This window comes from Cuculus canorus, chromosome 7, assembly GCF_017976375.1.
Source record: "Cuculus canorus isolate bCucCan1 chromosome 7, bCucCan1.pri, whole genome shotgun sequence".
Classification (NCBI taxonomy): domain Eukaryota; kingdom Metazoa; phylum Chordata; class Aves; order Cuculiformes; family Cuculidae; genus Cuculus; species Cuculus canorus.
In genome coordinates this window covers 12,941,800-12,964,471 of record NC_071407.1, presented here as the reverse complement: position 1 = coordinate 12,964,471, position 22,672 = coordinate 12,941,800, and the positions used below count along the sequence as shown (strand labels likewise).

Below are 22,672 nucleotides of genomic sequence, written 5' to 3'. Positions count from 1 at the left end.
CTCCATGTCCCTCTCCTAGATGACTGCACCCAGCGAGCAGTATAATGAAACTAAATGGCATAGCAGAGCACAATGCCGGGCAACTATTAGTCTCCTGACACTGTGTGGGCAACTAGGAGGTCCCCAGACCCCTAAGCCAGGGCACTCAGATGAGTAGAGACCTTCCTTCTGCCAATACTTCAGTGCCATGTCCCACATGCCATCCAAGCAGAGAAGAGCAACCTCCCTTCCCAGAGGTTCCCCTGAGTCCCGATAGAATTGTGCTAACCATAACTAGCTTTGCTTTATGTATTGTGTGTAATATAATATTGGAAATAGGCCTGTAGCTATGTAATTACAAAGGAAATGGCTACAACCCTGCTCAGCCCAGATGAAAATGCCATCCCATGATGCCCCACCGCAGACATGGCTCCCAGGGACTGCAAGGGAAGAGCCCCCATCCTGCCTGTGAGCAGAGCAGCAGCAGAGGCAGAGGTGCTCGGGAGTACGCTTATACTTTACTGTTTGTCAGGTTTTCCATTGCAAACACTGCCGCCACAGTTTATGGCTTGACCGTTTCAAGCCACATCCATGCAAAACTTGGCAGAGAGTGAGCTGCTCTGGTCCAGTCCCTCCCCCTTCTACCTTAAAGAAATCTGTGTCAGATTCCTGCTTTAAAGTCACAACATTTCTTTACTGCAGCAGAAATATATTTTTAAGTCATTCCACAAGGCTTTTGCACTTAAGGTTTAAAAGCAGCTTATGTACCTGAGAGACAAGACTTGAGTCAACTTTTCCCATTGTTATTCTGAAACAGCTCAGAGATGTTTAGATAGTGTTGGAAAGGGCAGGTTGGTTACACAGTGCATTTAAACAAATCAGAGTCACTCCAGCAAAGAACACAAGCTCTGTAGATATAGCCTGTTCTCAGGCACCATCTGGAAAGACCAAATCTCCATGTCTTTCCTGGTGCATTTGTGACCATTGTTACACACAGGCTTTTCTCCTCAGCTAAGGAGAAAAATGTAAATATCCATCAGATACATCAGGCACACTGCAGGTCATCTGCTCATGTAGCCAGAATTCAGAAGGTCTGAGGGACAATTTTTGTTGAGCCAAGATAGGCATTTGCAAGATCTGGTACATTACTGAATAATTTGTTCTGAAGTGTAAAAATTCTACAGGCTTCTTTCAGTCTAGCAAGTTTTGCTTCCGTGGCGATTGCAACAACAGTCAGGTTACAGTGACCCATGGGCTTCATAACTGAGTTATGAAAAGCTTTCCAGAAACTATTCATCACGTGCTACACCAGTCTTGCTTTGAAGTCATAAAATACTAAACAGAATTTTCAACTTCAAGCACTGTCCAAGTCATAACTCTCATTGGCACAATAACGAGGACAATCTTGTCCAACTCTTTTAGTGAAAGATAAAACTAAGATTGAGACAAGGCCTTACCAAATTGACCTGCATGAATCTGCTTGTGAGATGTCTTAAATCTATTGTATAGGGAATTTAACATTGAATAATACTACACAGTAAATGCAACACACTTAAAATTAATGTAGCTTGATGATAAGCAGATAAGACCTCAATAAATCAAACACTGGATTTTTTTTCCCCTTCTATCTGTGCCCTGTACATCGGCCTTTGAAAGTAGAGCTTACTTTCATGAGGATACACAATTTGGAGGCAAACATCAAAGGAGATGGTGATGGTAGCTCGGGTCCTACAAGTGTCCAGAAGGAAACATCCAGCAGGATGTGAAACGGACACTATTGTTTGGAAACCAGTTATGAGTGTCTTTGTGTAAAAAGCATAGGGCCATTTGACAAGTGAAGAGAAGGTGTTTCTTCCCTACAAACCCACACGACAGAGCCAAGTTGATTTTTCCCACTCCGGGAAACAAAGGAAGCATTTAAGTGTCCCTAAATACTAGCAAACAACCCTATTCAGGTAACATTTTAAAAATCAAGTAGTCATTCATAACTTTTCATATCTAGCTTCCCTGAAGTACAGTTAAAAAACACCAAATCAGACATATGATATGCTATATGCACATATACACACAAGGAAGTCTGAGATACTGGCCCAGCAGCACATCCCATGCATGCTGTCACCTGTTCGGACTTCTCAGTCATGCATCTAACAAGCTATCTAGCTACAACTCCCTCCTTTCATGGAATAAACTGTTCCTGCTGCAGGTGACATCCATAACACCTTACACATCACCTGTGTCTATCTGGATCAGGAGAAGGAAGAGCTTAATTTAAGCAATTACAGCTATAGCATCACAATATTTATCAGGTCAATGTAGGCATACAGTCAGATGAATTACTACACATGTGCATAATCCAATAATCTTATTTTCTTGGTAAGTATATCTTCATGTTCTTAGAAGTAAGAATCACATCTTCTAGGCTTGCTTGCCTACACTAAGCAGGCATTCAAATTCCAACAATAAGGTTTGAAGGGTTTTAAAACCTGACACTTGAGAAACTTTTACTAGTTTCGTCACATGCCATTTGTAGGTTCAGCTAGAGCTGAAGAGTCAAGAAGTCACTGCTGTGGTATCCCTAACCTAGGAGAAAGTGAGAGTGTATGTTTGGAATCCCGTTCCTGGAACAACTAAAAAATGACTCCCCTGCCAGAAAGTTTAGACAAGCATCCAAACAAGTGATGCTCTCTCCATGACCAACCTGTGACTTACATTTGTGTTTTTTATAAATCTATATCTTTTTATGTATGCATGCCCACACACACACGCGTATAAAGGGCAAGATCATAGCACAGAGTTCAAGGCTTCAGATTCCCTTCCTTGTTTATATGGAGATTAAGAAATCTGGCTGCTAAGCATCACAATACGGTCTTTAAGACTGTAATCCACGTTCAAAGATGTTTTGCTAGAACAGTCACATTTCTGGACCCATTAATTAAACTCAAACCCCAACATTCTCCATTTATATTTTCACATACTGTGTGGTTCAACACAATATGATGTTAACTGCACAAGGCAGAGAGACCACATTAAGAGAAAACACAAAGGAAATGTAATTTGGAATTCAGGCACTTCATGCATTTTTGTAACAGCACAATTCCCCTGGCCCCATAAGCCATTATCTAAGACAGGAAAATTATGGATATGAATATGCGTTGCCACAATAACCAAGCTTGTTCTGACAGTACTAACACCCACTATTGCCAACGAGGAGCCCTCGGGCTCGGAAGCAAGGATTCTTGTCCACTAGCTCATATGCTGTTTAAGAAATAAAGACATTTTTTTCCCTTCAGTCACAACGAGTGCTTTCAAGTGGGGCAGATGAGCATTTTGGCCTCTACTAGTTTTGCAAGTGATACAGTCAGTACCCAGGAGACAGGCACATCTGTTCACACTAGCCAGCACATTTCCAGACACTAGCCTTTTGGACAACACACTAAATCACCAGCCAGCAAATGACTGAGCCAAACAAGCATTAGGCTTTCACACAGCTGAGAAATTACCACACCATTAAAAGAAAAAAAAATAAATACAATGCATGGCCATCATCACAGCTAACTTGACTCAGAGCTCTGGAAGATGGATTTGAGTCCCAGATCAGGGCGCCCTGGTTCTCCCAAGCTCTGGCGTGCCCAGCATGCTCAAAAGCCAGCCAGTGAGAGCCCTGCATGTGGAGCTACTGTGGTGTGAGCCTTCGCTTGAATGGCTCCAAGTGCCAGCAACTCCACTGGTTGAGGACACACAAGTCACGAGTGGGCTGGAAACAAATCCTGGACAACAGCTTTGGATTAATACTCAGGGAAGGCTGAAGGGGAGGAGGGAGAGCTGCTGAAGACAGGCAGTTATTCAAACCAGCTGCTAACCTGCTCCAACCACTCACATGTACACAGTCTTCTGTGTTTTTTCAGCCCGATTCAAAGCTACCAGGCATTCAAGAGTTAAGATACACAACAGAAATCTATATAAACACTTGCCAAAAATCTGTTTTTCCAAGTGGAAGCTGGTTGTTCCATGGATGGCAAAACAAGGGATTTCGTCTTGCTTTTACATGACAGCCTCTGTCTCCTTGCCTCAGAATTCCCCAATTAATGTTTCTGCAAGAAGTTTTGAAACTGGGCATGGCCACGTACTTATCTACGCACATTCTCTCCCCTCCCTACCGAGCTCTGGGCCACAAGCTAAGCTGTCAAGCCAAGTTTCATCCCAAGCAATTTTTAAACGTTCATCCTATAAAGGGAGCTGGTAATGGAAATGCCGACAGAGACTTGAAGAGACAGCAGGGCAACTGTATCAGTCTACTATACATCAGCTTCACTAGCTGCAGATCCTTCTCTCCTTCACCTTCATTTTCCATTAGTGTACTTTGGCTAATTAATGCACAAAAACCTATGAAACATTCTTACAGTAGAAGGCAACATTTGGCCCCCAGCCCAAATAAACATTGAGAAACTTCAACATCCTTAGCCAGACATAGTAACTGTACCAGATGGAACTAGCACACTGCTACAAGTAGAGATGAGGAAACCGAAAGAAGAGGAACACATGCAAAAATCAGACCATTGGAAAAGGGAAAAGCAGCAAACATGTCTTACCGCTCTCGTTTTTCTCTATGACATCCACGACCTCTCCAGCCTGGAGGCTGATCTCAGAGTTCTCCTGCTTCTCATAGTTAGACACCACCACATATTGTTCCAGGATCATGGGTTCAGAGCTAGCATCAGCACCTGGGGAAGGGAAAAAGCAAGCCGTAAGCCAGCTTCCAGCCATGGCTCCTCGAGAGCGACCTCCGTCCATCCGATTCACGACAGGCCAACTTGTCACCAGAAACAAGTGAATCAGCAAACAACCTTGGCTTGCAGCATATCCCCAAATGGCTGGCCATATAGAAACAGCCTCCTCTGGCCCACAACTCAGCAGCACAGAGGGACATTGGAGAAAAGAAAAAGAAAAAAGGGGAGGAAAAAAAAATACGAAAAAGGAGCCAAAAACAGTGAATTAGTTGCAAAGTTTCATGATGGATTCTGAAAATAAACCTCTTCCCAACATGGTTTCCACAATCCTTGCTCCCATTCAGAGAGAAAAATCCTGGGCAGAAGCAGCATAAATCCACAGCTGAGCCATCCCCCCAGTAAACTCAAAGAAAAAAAAAAAGCTCTCCCCTTGGCGGCTCAGCTCCTTCTCCACTCTAAAGGCTTGAGCTGAAAGTCAAGAGGGGGCTGTAGATGCCAATCATATTCGTCTGCACTGCAGCCCTTAAATAGAAACACATGAGCGGCACTGAAAGAGAGGGAGGTGGGGTGGAGGGAGAGAGGGGAGGGCGGGGAAGAGTGTTTACTTGAAACAGAGGAAGAAAAAAAAAGTTATAGCGCCAGATCCTTGCTCAAAGACGGCCACCCCCTGCCTGCCCCCCACCAGCTCCACAGTTCCGCATTCCCCGCGGCAGAGCAGCCCCAAGCAGTACAGGGGCACAGTGTGCTCCGGCTTCCCCCTCTCCCATCACCCTTTGGTGCCTTTTTGGAGCCCTTGGAGCCAACCTCTCCAGTTGTTTGGTTTCTCATCATATCATGGGCTTTTGGCTGGCTGAGCCATTTATGAATGAGCACAGGTTCTCAAACAAGTGAGGATAAAAAAGGCACAAGATAACTGTTCTCCTCCATACCCCCACAATCTTGAAGTTGTTTCTTGAGGTTTTTTTCATTTCTGACTCTTCTGCTCCCAAGTCAAAATCATTTATTTTGGGGTGAAGCTACAAGGCAGGTACACTGCCATGCCAGACACAGAGGGGACCTCCTCGCACAGCCACTCACCGGATGAGATGCATCTCAGCTCACCAGTGCAACACAGGCAGTGTGGCCAGTGCCTCTGCACCCCGAAGCCCAGGCACACACCAACAGTGCTCTGCCTGGAAACTGCCTCAAGCAGTCACGAAACATTTAGGACATCAGGGTTTTCTAATGTGTTTTCACTGATACAGTCTTCAGTGTCAGACCACAGCAAAAAGCATCTAGTTTCTTTCTGAATGCCACCAGACACATGCCTGAATGCAAAGTTATTTTACAGATTTCCTGAATTACAGCAACATGTACTGAGATATTTGGCCCAACAGCATTACTGTACATTTTACGTAGCAAGAAGTCATTCCTGTCTCTCTAGATTAAGATGCAGACAGAAAGGGGAGACAGCAGATGTATGACTTGATGCACGTCCCATTTCACGTGACGGGGGCAGAGCCAGGAGCAGGCTCCAGGTATCCTGAATTTCTGATGACAAATTGGCTACAAGACACAGGAAGGAAGCAATATGGTCTGAAACTGTCCACAGACAAGTCAGGGGACTGACAGCCAAGCACAGGATGCTCAGCGCTGTATTTCCAAAAGCAGCATGTTCATATATGTCTTTGGGCTGAAGATGCAAAGTGATTCTACAGGCAAATAATTAGCATCCCTGCCAAAAGAAAGGTAAGGAGTGCATCAGCCATTAAAACAGCATCCCGTGAAATGAAAATCCTAGAACAAAAAGCAATTAATTCCACCATTTCCTGAAAGGAAAGTCTGTCACTATGCCTCCCTTTGGACCAGATTTCAGAAATCCAGAAAATTAGAAGACTTCCTTGCTCCCTAAACGTGCCTCTGACACTCCTCAGGTTACATAGGTTAATTTTCTTTAAAGAGAAGCCATCTCCTCTAGAAGTTTGTGTTTAATAGATTTAACTTTTCTATGGATAGTTAAGCCATAGCCAACAGCAGGAACAAGAAGAGAAGACAGTGAACTGCCAGCACCAAAATTCATAATAAAACTTTTCACCATAGCTGTTCATTCCCAATAAGCATTCTTTTTCTGCTCATGATGAATCAACCCGATTTGCATGTTCTGATTTAAACCAGTGCTAACTGAGTTATCTAGAATGTGATGATATGCTTTTCCCTGTTTCACATGGCTTCCCACACAGCTCCTTCTCCAGTCTGGAACAGGGCAACATCATCTTTCTTCAACCTATTTACCCAAATAACACCTACAAACCCTACTTCATTGTAGTCATCTTAAGATAGATACCTGTTCTTTAACCAGAAACAAAAGCAGTCATGGCAACGTGTTTATGCATCAGCAGATGATTTGGTGTGCAGGGAGGCAAAAGGAGGGACTGAACAACGGCAAAGGGAAAAAGGGATAGACAGGAAGCTACTCACTAAACATACACCCTAAATATAATCTTTCCTCTAATCTCTTTGACAGTTTATATGGGAGTAGAATAAGGAAGGAAAACAAACCACTGCACTGGCTTAGTGGCAGGAATGATGCTTATGTGATGCACATGTCCCCACTGGGAACAAAGAGAGGACCAGGCTGGAGCACATGCTGGCAAACACACTACTGTCAACCACCAAGTCCAAGCCAGTGAAAAGGAGCCAGAGGAGTGCCCTTGCCAGGAAACCCAGAGAAGCAGCATTTTAAATCTACCTCCACAATCCTGGCTCCCCAAAAAAACCCAAACCCCAGGGTTTACCATAGTCTGGCAAGATAAGTTATATTTGCACTCACATATCCAAAATAGGACTTTACGATGCCATCTACGCTGCCTGTCTCAGATAAGATACTCACTGCCAGAGGACTTCTTTGTTACTACAGTGCTCGTGCAACACACACAGTTAATGTTTTAACAGAAGATTGTATAAGTGTTACAGGGGTCCTAATAAGACCAAAAAAATAGGTTGACAAATTCCTTGGTCTAGGAAGTAACCGAGGCCAAACAAACTTGTTCAGTTACAGCTACAGCAGATCATGGTTCGCGGATACACCCTTTGAAGGGTGAGGTCCCCACGGCTCCTGGAGTGATGCTATTCCAGGATTAAGCTCTGCACTGTAGGGAAGACTTCAGTAACAATAAAGGAGGACAGAAATAAGGAAGGGTAGGAGGAAAGAAAACTGAAAAACAGCTCCTCCCAGCAATCAGAAGCCTTAAAGCTTTTCTCCATGGCCTCATTTAGGTTGTTACTATGTTCCTTTCAGGCATGGTCAGTAGGGTGAAAAAAAACCAAAACAAAACACAACCCCCCCCACCCAAAACCTAACCCAAAAATCTAGCCCTTTTCAGCCTTCCTTCCCCCCCCAAGCACCTTTAGCTGAATTACTCCTCAATAACAGTTAGGATGCCCGCAACATTACTGGTATGTTATGTCAGCCCGCAGGTTTCTCCCAAAGGGGACTCAAAAGAACAAGACCGGCAACAATGCCAAGAGCACAGTACCAATTACACCCATCACCGTGGGCGCTTCCATATCCCTGCTAATTAGCTCAGGTCTAATTTGTAACACAGGACCCAGCATCTCATTGAAGAATAACCGCCTGCTCACTGTGAAGCACACCGAGAAGAGGAATGCAGAGTGGCACAAGTTCCCCTTTGAGCTCACATGCACACTGCAATGCCCCCCGCCGACATTACAGCCACACTTCTTTGAAAGCCTCTTCAAGCCCAGGCAGAAGGAAAAGAGAGCAGAGGATAAGGCCAATATGCAAGGTAAAGTTTCCCCGAAAAAGAATTATTTGGAGCTAAACCAAAACACTTGCAAGCCCTCCCCAGAGCAGAGCATGCAATAGTTTGCTGGCTGAAGTAAGAGTTTGCTTGCCTCTCCATTTATTTTTGCCTTGAGTCCGTTTCCTGGTTAAAGTCTTCAGGATATCCCTCCTCCTCTCCATAGGGCTCCACTTTACAATCCTCCTGCTCCTCATCTCAGCAATGTCCTTCCTGGGGCTAGGTAGGAGTGTCATCGGAGCTTGTCTGTATCCTTCACATCTGTTACTATTAAGTGTCAGAATTGCACCCTGTCCTCACCACCAGGCAGCGAGGAGGGAGCATCGCTCCTCCCGCAGTACTCTGACACCAGCAACTACTGTGAAAGCCTCCTAAATAAGAGTGTGGAACACCCGTTCCTAGCAATGTTGTTGTCCTCCTCCTCCCGTGTTGCAACAGCTAAGAGCTATGATGGTTTTGCAATAGCCAAAAATTAAAACCACCAACTGGACTCCAAAAATAAAATCATCTGGATATGGAAATCTGAGACTCCTGATGTTTGCCACAGTACTCCGTTGTTATCAGGCTATAAACATGTCTGCTCTTTTAATCCATACAGCACACAGGCTTTTATATTGCTCTTTTATGATTATCAATCAAGTGTTTACAGATTCAGACTAAATGAATTCATACTAGGCTGGTCAGTGGAAGTTTTGCAGAAGCAGCCAAAACCACAGCAACGGTCAGTGAACGCCATAATAATGATTCACAGCTGAACAACCGACTGGCAGGTATTCCAGCTCTTCCAACCTGGACACAACTGCTGGGGACACATGCAGGGGCTCCACACAGGGGCATCTGGCAGAAAGCATCCCCGAGTGTCATGGCTTTCCATACAATAAAGTCAGAGCTTTGCACTTTTCTACACATAGGGAGGAGTAACTGTGGTAGCTTGGATCTAGAGCAGTGGTTTCTTCTTAAAGCCAATTCTTCAAGACTAAGACTTTACACATCTCTGGAAAACTCCTTTTGGGGAAGGAGAAGGGAAATAAAAAAAAAAGGAAAAAACCAACATAGCCAGAATAGCTCAGCTCTAAACACAGGGATTTTCTTACACTACAAAACTCTGTCTCTTTTCTTTCTTATAAGAAGGACTATGTCACTATAATAAACAAACATGTTAAAACTGCAGGTTTTCTTTGAGCCTTCCACCAATGATATATTCTCAAGTACTTTGAGACAGAGAGTGTAGGTCTACCTAAAAATTGGGGTGTCTGTTGCACATAAGATAAAAACCAGACTTTTTACCAAGTAAAGCACAAGAGATTACATTACAGCTCACGATCTCACCAGGGTCTCAAAAAAGCAGTTCCTAAAATAACCCATTCCTAGACTAAGCAATGGGATGAGACTGGTGAAGCCTCCTGCGAATCTCCTTGGGGATAAAACAGATTCAGATCAAAACCATGATTCTAAGCCTAGGATGTCTTTTCTAGTCTCTGTGTGTATTTCGTTTTGGATTTTTGTTTGTTTGCTTGTTCGTTTGTTCTTTTGGTTTTGTTGTTAATGTGCCCTAAACAATCAGGCCTTTGACTCATATCCTGGGTACTGAGAATGCCTGAGAATAAAACAGTTGAGCACCATCTACTCAGTGATGGCCAGGTCAGCACGCAAACCCTCTCATCCCAGGTTAGCAATCTTAATTATTGTACAAGAAGTTTCGCTATAAAGTTGTATGTGTGCATGGTCATTTCTCAGCTCCACAGCTCTCATGTGCTCTGCAAGTCTTTCAGTACATGGGCAATAGCTGCTTGCAGAGTAGCTAAAACTCATGTCTTTCTTGTTATCTTTCTGGCTGTACATGCAGAAATCTGGTGTAGACGGTAACTCCATGACTTGCTCTAACTACCCCCAAGGCCCCTGGGTTGCTGTTACAAAGAGCTACAGGGAGACAAAGCCAACAGCCTGCATTGACACCAAGAAGGGAATATGACCAGCAATCGCAGCAGCAGAAAATTAATCTGATGCCTGGATTTACTCCCCAGCATAAGTTATGCATAACATTTTCTAGCACTTCTAAGAACCAAGATCTGGATAAGCCTTCAAGAGTTTGGGACAAGTGGCAGCTTTAAGGTAGACTGTGGCCTCCAGCACTGGAATACCTGTCTGACACACAGCTAAAACCAGCCGCAAAACACAGCCCTCACAGAGAGCACATCAGGAACAAGTTTGCCCCATGGCAAATGAGAGGCACTCTCTCAAGCAAGCAGTCCAGTTCAGTTCTTCCTTCTTTACAGTCCTCAGCAGCATTTCCAACAAAATTCTGACACACAGAGAAATTTAGTGCTGACCTTTGCCAAGTGGAGCTTATTAGTCTCAGGGTTTTTATTTTTTATTTTTGATCGGCTAGGTTTTAAGACAGAGCCAAGAAAAATTAGAAGCAGGAGGGTAAAGGCGGGGGGAAGAGTAGAATCGTCTTTCTGCTCCTCGGAAAGTTGGCTCTCTGAACAGCGATTCCAACCAACTAGGTTACAGGTAGCAACAGTTAAGAAAACTTAAGTATTTTGCACACAAATCTGTTAAACTGCTTGGAGATTTTCACACAGCTGCTAGACAAGGTCTTCCACCAGGCTGAAGTCAGCTGTATACTCTGGCATTTGCTCTAGTCCCGCTTAGCAGTGCAATGCATCCATGTTACTCCACATGCCATGTAGCAGATTAGCCAAGGAATTTAATGGTAGTTGGGTGCCCCAAACTAGTGTCTCACCACAGCACCTCTAGGATCTGGCTGTTTGGCACTCCTCCTATTCCAAAGTAGGAAATTTAACCACTTGCAATTCTTTGTTAGTGTCTCCTCTTTGTGGAGGAGGTTTACGCCCTTGGCTGGACCTTGGGCAGCACCAAACTGGCTTCTATTCTAGTCTCCAACCCTTAGTCTAAGACAAAGGTATATTCTGTGTGGGTAAAGATCACATTCACATTCAAGTCTGCTCCGTTGGCCTGCCACATTACAATACAGGCCACAGCAGGTCTGGAATGAAGTAGCCGTGTTGGAAACTGGGGATTCATTAGGGAAGAATCCCTAAGAAGGAGTAAACAGAAACACCACAAGAACTGGGACAGCATGGGGAGCTAAGAACCTGCCAGGTGCACCAGAAGACATCTGAGAAGGACAATGTATCAATATTCACCTCCTCAAATACTACACAATGCAGTTATTCACTTACATTTGCCTTATCACACACAGATTTTTGAAGCCAAACTGGTAACCTGCATTTAGCTAAAAGCAGTCAACAGAAGGCAAAAAAATGATATCTATTAAAGACTTCACTTCCTTGCCCTTGAAAAAGGATGAAAGCCTCGGCATTCAATTTGTCATAAAACAATCCCAACAGATGTAGAGAATCAGAGAAACCCACACTCACCCCCAACCAGGTAATCTGAGAGCTACTTGTCATTCTTCCCAAGCACCACTACCTCTTCTCTTTCCTCACCATTTTTCCATCCTGCTTAATCTAATTCTGTTTTTCTGTCTGAACTCCCTGGTAACCTATCAGCCACCAGGCTCCTGCGACTGAATACTTCAAATATTTTTGCACTTTTATGTCCAACCACCACCCTGACATTAGACCTACTCTGCTAAGATCAGGCAGAACCCCTCCAGGGACATATTTAACTAGAGTCAAGGATAGCATTTCTGAAATCACAGCAGTACTGCGTGCTAAAATACTCAGACAAGCAAGCACTCATCTGTTGAGGATGGTGGGATTTTGTTCACACACTTTGAACTGAGCACAAACTTGAATATTTACTGAATCAGGTATGGAAAGCAGCAGGTGTATTTCCATCCTTCCTTGCCTTAAGACCTACGTGCAGCTTTAACTGCTAGAGTGACCAGGCCAGCATCCTGTACAGACACAGGGTCTACGGCTCACAATCATTTTTCCCCAAGCCCGAAGAAAGAAAATACCTCTTCTCTGGTATTCTATATCAAGTGGCAAATGTTTGCAGAAGAAATCCACTGGTTATTCAGCAGAAGTCCTGATTCCTTACACTATAAAGCTTAGTTTTTGCTCTGCATTGGACTATTCCTCACACTCTGACAGCTCACCTAGAAGTTGTCTCCTCATTTCCTCTTCCTTCCCAACTCCTTGTAGCAAGGAGTTGAGGCTCCCATGAAAATTTTGCATCTTCCTCAGAGTCCCATTGTTTCCATATAACCCCCTTTTTACTTACTGTGAAAAAGAAAAGAGCATTTCAGAAGAACAAGGAGCATATAGTCACATTCCTCTCCTTTACCTTGACTGACAAGATCGCTCACTTTTTCTCCTCTTTTTCTCTCCTCCATCCCACATGGGAGAGTGAGAGAGCAGCTGTGCAGGTACTTAGCTGTGATGAGGGTCAACCGGCCATAAAAGGGGAAGCTGCATTGGCTTTGAGTTGGGCAAGGAAGATACAACACAGCAAACTACTATCCGCTGCTAGCAGCAGCAGCAAGGTGAGGCAGCAAAGCTCTTCCTTCTCAGAAATAATGCCTCATGAAAACCCAATGGACAACAGATCCTGGATATCCACAGTCAAACACTCACATCCAAGACAACTCCAAAACCACACACAGTTTGAACTACAGAATTCTCTTTTTAATAGCATGCAGAACACCAAGACACAAGAATTTACCTGAAGCAACACTCTTTTTTGGAGTCTCAGACAAACTGGACATCCAAACTTGAAATCCAAGAAGAGGGCAGCCATGAAAAGAGAAAGTAATAGGAGAAACAAGAAAACAGTCATATCAGAAAGTTTGAAAGTTAGTCAAGACAGTTTTGAAAGAAACATTAAGTTTTTCTTAAGAGTAGTGTTGGCATGATGGGGACTTAGTTAAAGGTCAAATCATAAGAACGAATCTATTAATTTTTATGTTTTAGGGAACTTGCAGAACTTAAGAAATGGATCTGATTTTGATATCTCACAATAAGATATGCTCAGAGTTTATTTACAATAGGGCAGGGAATGCATACCAAGAGAGAGTTAAGCCTCAGACCTGCAAAAGTATTTAGCTTTGCAGTTGTTAAAGATCCCCAAAAGACCAACAGGCAACTCAAAGACTGAGCTTAGCAGATACATGCACATTTCTACCAGCATTTGTGTTTTGTTATCCTGGAATAGCATTCAGGAATATACCAACAGATAAATAATAGTCCATGGAAAAGAATACAAAGCTCCAATAAAAGTACATTTGAAGTATAACTAGAAATGCCATTTTTAGCCAATGAATATGAGGCAGAAACCTAGGAGAAAACCAACAGAGTTGCTGTCAACTAGGTCAAAAGATTTTCCTCTCCCTCTGTGAAATGAAGTGTAAATACTTGGGTTGGGATTCTGGGAAAAATCTTCAAATATTAAATGGTACAGTTCTTTTGTTTAAATACACTGGAAGTATGTTTTAAGAGTTACTGTGTTTGCCTTCATTTCAAAATAAGAACCAGCAAACATTCTCCTTTTGTGGGATGAGAGAGAGAAAGACGGTTGTTACTTTCACATTCCCTGTGAGAAGAGACGAGGAGACATGTTCATACGATAGGCTAAGAATTTCCTAAATTCTGACAAACCATTCCAAAATGTGATTTAAAAAAATCCATTTCAATGCAGAAATCAGTTCTGAATCAATCAGTTTAACAGCAGATCACTCTTCAATGACTTGGAGAGAGCTGCAAACTATATTGGTGGCCTTGTCTATTTGACTTGTTATTGTCTTTTGACCTACGGAATATCATCAAGAGAGCCAAAAATCAGTAACAGATTCCTAGTACATCTATAACTGAGAAATTGCTAGCATGATCCAAAGTATAAGAAACGGCTTTCAAACCTTCCTGCTTGAAACCAGAGTTCCAAGAAACACATTGTGGTGTTTCCTCAGTGCTAAGGGAATAATGAGGTTTTGAAATCCTTTCTTTAAATCAGGTACACAAATTTCATTGTGTTAGAGCAAAACTGGAATTCAGGTGGGCTTGGTATTTTTCTTACTTTTCAGTAAGTTCTCAACAGTGGCAACCTGGAGAGAAAAAAAAAGGTCTTCCAACCATCTAACTCCCAAACCCATGAACTGCACTGTCACAGTGCAGTACAAAATACACTGCGGTAAGTTACAATAATTTACTTTGGATTACCATTTAAGAAAAAAAGAAAAAGGCTTTATATTGGTGGAGTACAACAGGAAATCATCTGGCAGAGTAACTTGTGCTTTAGCTTATGGAGGGAAATATACAGCATGTTTCTATTACAAACTCAGGGCACGCACGGGAAAGAGTGTGAAGGAGTTGTTGTCAGCAACTTGTCTATTAGCTTTTGAGTAGACTTCCACTGCCTTCAGGAATAGGATTATGAACTTCAGTCAGCTGTCAGATCTCTTTCCAGACAGAAGAACCCGAATATGGCAGTGATCAATAAAGCAGAATATGTACTGCAGGAACAACAGGAAAAATTTCTAACATTTTGCCCCAGACTGAACCGGCAGCAAAAGGCTGAAACAGCCAACAAGGGAGGATAGAGGGAATAAGCTGCACTTAACCTTAGGGCTACCCTGGATCTGTCTGCTGAAGAAGAGAGGAAGTTTAAACCTAGACCTGTGGTAGCCGTATCTACGAACACTCCACGTGAGATCTCAAGGACCCAAACTCACTATAAAACCCGATTATTATCTACTATAACTTTTTAAAAATTTCTTTTTAAACAAAGTATTTCTTGTCCTTGTCAAAACCATTGGTTTAAGCCAGAATAAAAGGGCAATCGAAGTATTAACTGCTAAACAACGCCACAGGTCCCCAACATGGACTCCTTGGCCCAAGAAGCAGCACAAAAGCAGCAGCTCTTCTCAGTTGCCCCAGCCTGACAGCAGCTAGATATGGATGAGGTTCCTTCTGAAACAGAAGACAGCTAGCATATTTCAGCTGCTCCTGCACATCTGCTTAGCATTAAACTTCCTTCTTGGGGATTTTTTTTTTTTTATTCCAAGACATTTAAACTCTAATTGCTACCAGCTTCTTAGAGTTCCCCCTACAAATAATAATAATATCAGACATTACTGATGGATTCCACTTCGCAGAGAGCTCAAATGAAGAGCCATGGAGGGAGCTAGGGCATGGGGAAGAGGTCAAAGGCCCCAGAAGCATGCTGTGACTGAGCCAACAAAACACAAGCTTTGAACAACCCCAGGTTTCACCTTTAGGACACAGTTTTACTGGAATTCTGTGTGGGGCTTGGAGAACTTTCCAGTGGGATTGGTAATGGTAAATGAACAAACCTCCACTTCCTGCCTCTCCTGTCCCCTGTTGCTGTATGGCTGAGCACTGGCTGGTCTCAGATGACTTGGAGGTGGGGGGGAGAAATCTCAGTATTTGGAATGGAAATTAAAGTTGCCTACTCAAAGCAAGCAACTACATCCTGATTTTGCTCTTAACACCAACCCCCACAGCCCTGCCTGCTGCCTTCAGCTGGAGCCAGAATGAACCCCTCTGCTAGGAATTATTTTTAAAAGCTCAAAAGAAACATTAGTCCATAAATTCCAGCTAAGCCACAGGGCTGAGGTGGTTGTGAAGAGCACAGAGGAGGCTCCTCGTCAACTGCACAGCACAGGAGTAACAGCAGAGCAGGCGTGTCACTGGAAGCAGCCACTGAACCCCATCCCATCCGAGCTGCTTACACAGAGGTCGTCAACCCCAAGACAGGTCAGCTGGGCTCCTCAGATGGGGAAGGAATAGAAGTTGAGAGAGCGGACAAAGGCTTTTAAGACATAATTAAGCTGGTTGCTGTGGTGAATGAAACACATGAAATGGATGAGTTTAGATTTCAACACAAGCTTTTCTACTGCCAATGAGATTTGTTTGTTTGCTGTTCCTCCCACCACAGGCAAGAGAACAGGCACCAGACAGCTGGGGACCAGTGCTTTATACTTGAGATACAGCCCCACTCAATTCACTTTAGCAGCAGACTATTTCTCCTGTGTGCAGTTAGAGCAGAGTGAGCTTCAAGGCAAACCTACAAAAGCTAGAATCAGTCTAGAGTCAAAGGCACTACAAACTCAATGCTATGGAAATCCAGGAGATACCACGTTCATGGTTCACATCAGTACTGCACATCCAGCTGGGTCCTGCCCAGCAGGTACAGAGAAACGCATCCTTCACAGGCATTTTAGCAACAGCTACCAATCTAGGTGTCTTTTTGTCAGTAAAACTGCTTAAAATGTTCACTTCAATGTTGATTCTAGCATCTGGTATTAAATACTGATGTAAAGGAACACTCTCCTAAAGATTCACAGGTTATATTGCTGGGACTATCAGGGACTCTTTTAACAACCACCTCTTTTTTAAAAAAAAAAACAGTGTCAGTACAGCTGTCTAGCCTGTCAACGTACATATTTCCCAACAATATTCCTGCACCAGTTCTGGGGAATGGTATCATACTGCTCATTGGTCTCAGCACGGTTATAGTTCTGGCCATGTAACACAAATGATTTCTGCACATAGCTAAGAAGTTAGCATGGGCCAAAGACAAGTCCCGACAAGTGATCTAATTGTGGTTACCTTGCTTTGGAGGGTAAACGAGTTTAATTACGTGGGCATGACTTGCTTTGTGGAAGCTGCCTTCCATAGGAGATAACAGGTCCATCTAATTAATAAAACTGTTGTTCTCATGAAGCCCTGTCGCAAACATCACTTGCAGCTGTTGAGGTACACATGAAAATACTTAGAAAGGGATTGTAAGAACAAGGGGCCATCCTGAAGCAATGACGACATCTGAAAGACTGACCCTTTCCAGCAGTGATCAATTCTGTGGGTCATTAGTCCTCTTCATTCGGAGGTAATACCAGCTCAGTTGTTCAAGGACCACAGTGGTTAATGCAGCTGAGCATTTTGCAGATTATTTCCCCATACATACATTCTTCCTGTCATAATTGGAAGGGTGAAAAGATTAAGCAGTACAATCTTAGGTTAAATTGAATCTATAGAGGCTTTCTGGGAATTCAGTGATCAGTGGTCCACTCTAGAGAGATTTACTGGTGGTCCAGTAACTGGCAGTGATTCCTCAGACTGAACAGTGGGAAGTAAATGCTGGTCTACTCGTCACTGTTTGACTAAAAGGCATTAAAAGAATAATGGGGTGTTCTCAACCCAACTGTGGTATCTGATAAGTCAGCAAGAAGTAGGCCAACCAGGCTGTTCCTTAGAAGTGTTCATTTCTTAGAAGTGGCATAGAACCTTGTTCACTATAAGGTATTGCAGAACAGAAAACAGAAATTAGGCTTTTATTTCAATTTAGATTTTGGACGTCAAGCGGGCCAAATGTAGTGGCACGTTGTTGGCTTAGGTGCTCAGGTGGGACACCTTACTGTCCAGAGCAGCTAATGGACCCCAGCGAGCCAAGCGCTGCCTACTCAGTCCCTCCTCTGGCTCCTCCAGAGCTTCTTGCTGTGATTTTGCCTCCATTTCTCCCCCCATCACTTCCTTTCCACCCTCTTCAGACAAGCTGAAGAACAACGTCCTCCACCTGACAAGGTGAGGCTGGCTGCACCATGCTTAGTGTTTCCCCATATTTCTGTCCTCTAGTCCATTCTCCTTCAACTGAGACTCGACACTTTGGTTAAGTGGGAAGGCAGTGAGATGCAGAAGTACTAGACCAAGGTGGGGAAAGGAAATACTTGATGTTGCTAATCAGGCCTGTAAGTAGTTAATTTTAACACATAATTACTCTGATAAAGAATCTGTAAAACAGCCTGGAAAGAGGAAAAATGCAGATGAGCCTCAATCTGAATTGGAACCATTCTGACACATTCCTGGCTCAAACAACTAACTCATTCTATTAGGCAGAGAACAGCAGATAGCCAGATAAATTGGAGGATGAGACAGAAAGACTGCAAGTGTTTTGATCTATTTCAAGCACTACCAGGCACCCTGTTGAACAGAGCCATTGATGTTTCACCCTCCAGGCTTCAGAAGGACCAAAATAAAAACAACATTTGTGCCCCGTGCCTGACCCAGGGTGGGCCTATTCAGACAATACACTTCCTAGGTACCACAACGACAGATTTATTTGCTACCGTGATTGCTGGGCAAGCAGCAGCCACCCCTGTCCCTCTCCAGAGCACCTTGAAAAAGCTATCCTTGCTCTCATGACTGTGTGATGCAGATGCATTATGTTTAAAGCAACTATTTTAAGATAGTCCTTGAAGGAATATGGAGATCTATTATGGGTTTTTCCCCCTACTGGGAGACTGCATTTAAAATAAACTTCTCATCCCTGCAGAGATCTCTCCTTTTCTATACACTTTGCTTCGAAGCAGAACATCACCTCCACTTGCCATGTCGTCTGTTCAAGAGGCAGTATCTTAAAGAGCTACATATTTAAAAAGTATTTGACTGGTAAATTATTAAACATGCAAATCCAGCTAAAGTGCATGAGAAAGGATTTGCAGTAAGCACTAAATAAGGCCTTTAACTTTAGTCCTATTCACTGAGTTCAGCCCCATTTTAAACAGCCTGTGCAGGACTTGTACTTGGGAAGAGGTGCTGCATTTGTGCAGAGGCTGAAGGCAGACGTGCTGAGCTGCAGTGATGAGCCCAATGAGAACCCTCCTCTCTTTGGGCAGAAGTAGCTGCTCTGGGAGCTGCTGGGGCTCCTTGCCTCCCCAGCATCATGCTGCAGACCAATCTCAGACCACTTCTGCTTGCCACGTAAGCAGAGCTGCTTGGCATCCGCTAGACCCACATACACTGCATGGAAAATGTTCACATCTGGCTTTCATGTGACTTGAGTGTGCCTCAAAAATTCATCATCTGGATAACTCACTCCTGCAGGGGAGAAATGCACAACCAGAGTGTCCTTCCCCAAGTAGGAAAGGAGCAGTGTGGCAAAAGAATCATGTCCTCAAACTGCACAGCGACATACTTAGTATCTGCATTTCTCAGCCTCACGCAGTCCTTTGACTTTTCTAAATATGCAAATGGAAAGAAAACTTAGTCCTAATTTTCTATTTTGTTTACTTCTGCAGAAGCCCATCCTAGTCCCATCTGCAGAACCAGAAGTATCCAGGATTGTTTAGTTTTTATTCTGGCAGCCATAGCTCATATTAACTCTTTCCACATGGTAAGCAAGGATTGCTTCCCACATGATCACTGTGGCATGGCCCCTGCACATACAGTTTTGTAGCAGTTCCCACTTTTGCTGGGAAGTGCCTAGAATATCTGAACACTAATCCACATCTACAGCTGTAGAAATTGAAAGCATCACCCCTCTGAGGAAAAAAAAAAGGAACAGCCTCCAGCAATACCAAGGAGGAGGGCAGAGAAGCCTCAGCAGTTGCACTTGGGAGAGTCACAGGTATGTACAAACACTAGGATTAATGCATGGCTCAAAAAAAGGAGCAAGACTAAAATTCCAACTGCAAAGAAGCCATGCTGCCAAACAGAAAACTTACTGCAGCATTGGCACGTTCAGGCAGCCTGTTTTAAATGGCAGCAGACTGAGCTGGTCAATTGATGCATACATTATAACTCCTGCTGAATACCTTGTAAGTAAGGCTTCCAATCATCTCTGGTTGGATAAGCCACTCTATCCAGAGCAGACTGGTGAGGATTTTGACTGTCACACAGCCTGGATGCGGGGCAGACCAAACATGACAAATGTAACACCGTGCTCAAAGCTGGAGGGAGCTCTATTTTAGGGGTAAGTGCTCTCAATAGCCTAAGGGGACACACCTGTCATCCAGGTTTCCTTCTCATAAGAGAGATTCGAGTTTTAGGTGCTCACTAGCCTAAGACCAAGTTATCTAAAACACTTGGATAAGAGATCTGGCCCTCTCAGCCAGACAGACCCGTCTGTGCCACGTATGGACTTCTGCAAAGGCTGAGGATCATCACCCACCACTCCAGCTCTCAAGTGCTTTTCTCACCTGCCTTAGCTGACATGCCAAAAATCAAAATCTGATACCACTCAGCCCTCTCTGTGAAATGGAGGAAAAACCCACACAGGCAGTGTTAATACCATCTGTCGCTGGTGGCCGGAGGAGGAAGGCAGAACAGGAGCAGAAAGAGAATAGAGAACTTCTTAAAAAAGTGAAAATGCCATAACATCTCCTAAGGTATCAAGCGCTTTCTCTGCACTCAGCTGAAGGCTCTCCGAGGCATTCACACTGGTGCATGTTGTTCCGAGATGGTTGTGCTCCAGCCACACCTCATACTTGCAGTCCCTCCCTGCCCTCTCTCCCCAGGATGTAGCGTGAGGCTGAACTGAGAACAGTGAACTGCACAAACCCATTCTTCTCCCTAATCCTGTACCTTGTCTCCTCATTTCAGTTTAAAAGCCAAGGAGCAAAACAAAAATGCCACACAACACACAATTGATTCTTACTCTTTTATCCATTCGTCCTCCCACCCTAACATACGGGCCACCCAGAAGACAACAGCGATCCTATATGTCTAATGGGCCACATGTCTTGTCAGTGGAAAACTGATGTGGTGCAGAATAAAGTTTTCTAGCTGCTCTTGTCTTCAGTAGCCTCAGGCAGAAGTCCAAGGCATTTCAGTTTAAACAGTGACTTTAAAAACATGGTGTACAAGGAGAAGTGTGGTATCAGTTTCCTTCTGCCAGAATATGACAGGCTGGATCTGGAGTGAGGGATTGGAGTGGACAGATTCACATCTTGACTGAAGATATGTAATTGGGTCACACACACACACACAGAGATGCTGCAAGGAGATGAAGCCTGCCTGACTTAGTTGAAGCTTTTCCCCAAATCCTGTTCTGTGCCAGCACACCTGAGCACAGAGCAAAAGCCCTGCTTTGGAAAAGACAGAGTAGATGTTCTTTTAATTATATGAATAACTTAGTTTAAAAAAAAAGTCAAAAAGATACTTACAGGTTGGTTAAAAGGAAAATTACTGCATCAGACAAAAATCAATAAACTGAACAGAAGCTAAAGTTCAGCAAATTCACCAGTTGAGGAAGAATAATTCTCCATCACGAAAAGAGAACGCTCTGTCATCAAGGATTGAACTGAGGATGAACAATAAGATCATTAACTACAAACTACTTCCAGAACCAGACCCAAGGTGTACATCCTCAGTAACTATATGGTAAGGCTTGTTTCTTTGTTACTATGCTTCTGCCCACTCTATCCTTCTCCTGTTACTAAAAAGAAAAAAAAAAAAAAAAAGGAAAAAGCTATGTGAGAACTAAAATGTTCTGCCAGAATCTGCTGGGTTTAAATTCCATGCAGTAATTAGTACACACAGCCAAGAAGGTTAATTGTATGATGGAAGAAGAGATCCTAATTTCTGATCAAGAGCAATCCTGTCAGTGCATATTTGTGAACTTACAAAACAGTGGCTGAAAAACTACCTAGTCCAGCCACCCTCATCAACAAGCCAAATGCCACCAAGGAGCCAGTCCACCATTGCTGTTCCTACACAATTTGCAGAAAACAATGCAAGGAACACAGCAGGCATGTATGATTCATCAGGACACAAACAAGAACACATGCTTCAGTCTGCAGGGATCCTATCATACCACAGATTTCTTACAAAAGATTAAGACACCAAGCCCAAGCTACGTGGTTTAAGATGTTCCTGGGATCTTGCCATGGGCTTGGACAAGCTTAGATCCCCATTCACCACCTTAAAAAAAAAAAAAAAATTAAAAAAAAAAAAAGAAAAATCAACCTTCCAAACAGAAGCTTTTCTTTTGGATGGAGTCTAGGGAGACAGACTTCAGTGAGTAACACCATTGGAGCAGAATTACCCAAACCAAAATCTGAGTTAAAAAAAACACTCTAACTTTTCTTCTATCACCTGGGCTCAGATTCTTTCTGCAATAACCAACTGACTGCTCCATCATCACAACTCAACACTGGTAGACCCAAGACATCTGCTGCAGTCACCATCCTGACAGAAGATGTATTGCCTCACGCTGGGATTCACCACGTTAGTTAATTGGATTTTTCAACATCTTTAGTAACACATTCTTAGATTTGGCTCCTTTAAGAACCAATTTAAAAGGTTCAGGCTTCCTTTGGCCGAGAGGGGAAAACAGAGATGGATTAACAGTCAACTGAGTCAGTTAAGGTATGCTCACAGCATGATTACAGTTGCATTCACAGTTCTTCTAACACTAAAGGGTTATCCACCACTCCAAATG

The 22,672-nt window shown here is 43.4% G+C and overlaps 1 protein-coding gene across 6 annotated transcripts in view; it reads right to left on the bottom strand.

Moving 5' to 3' along the window:
- The window catches only part of SH3PXD2A (SH3 and PX domains 2A), a 253,653-nt gene that overhangs the window by 59,196 nt on the left and 171,785 nt on the right, over positions 1 to 22,672 (bottom strand). For 3 of the 6 annotated variants that reach the window (XM_054071937.1, XM_054071939.1, XM_054071941.1), the window contains exons 7-8: positions 13,163 to 13,210; positions 4,569 to 4,700 (exon numbers count right to left, since the gene is read on the bottom strand). In XM_054071937.1, coding sequence (XP_053927912.1) covers positions 4,569 to 4,700; positions 13,163 to 13,210 — 180 coding nt within the window. Of the gene's footprint in view, positions 1 to 4,568; positions 4,701 to 4,823; positions 5,162 to 8,600; positions 8,849 to 13,162; positions 13,211 to 22,672 lie in introns of those variants that run through there. The other 3 variants (XM_054071942.1, XM_054071943.1, XM_054071938.1) reach the window with 3 other exon arrangements.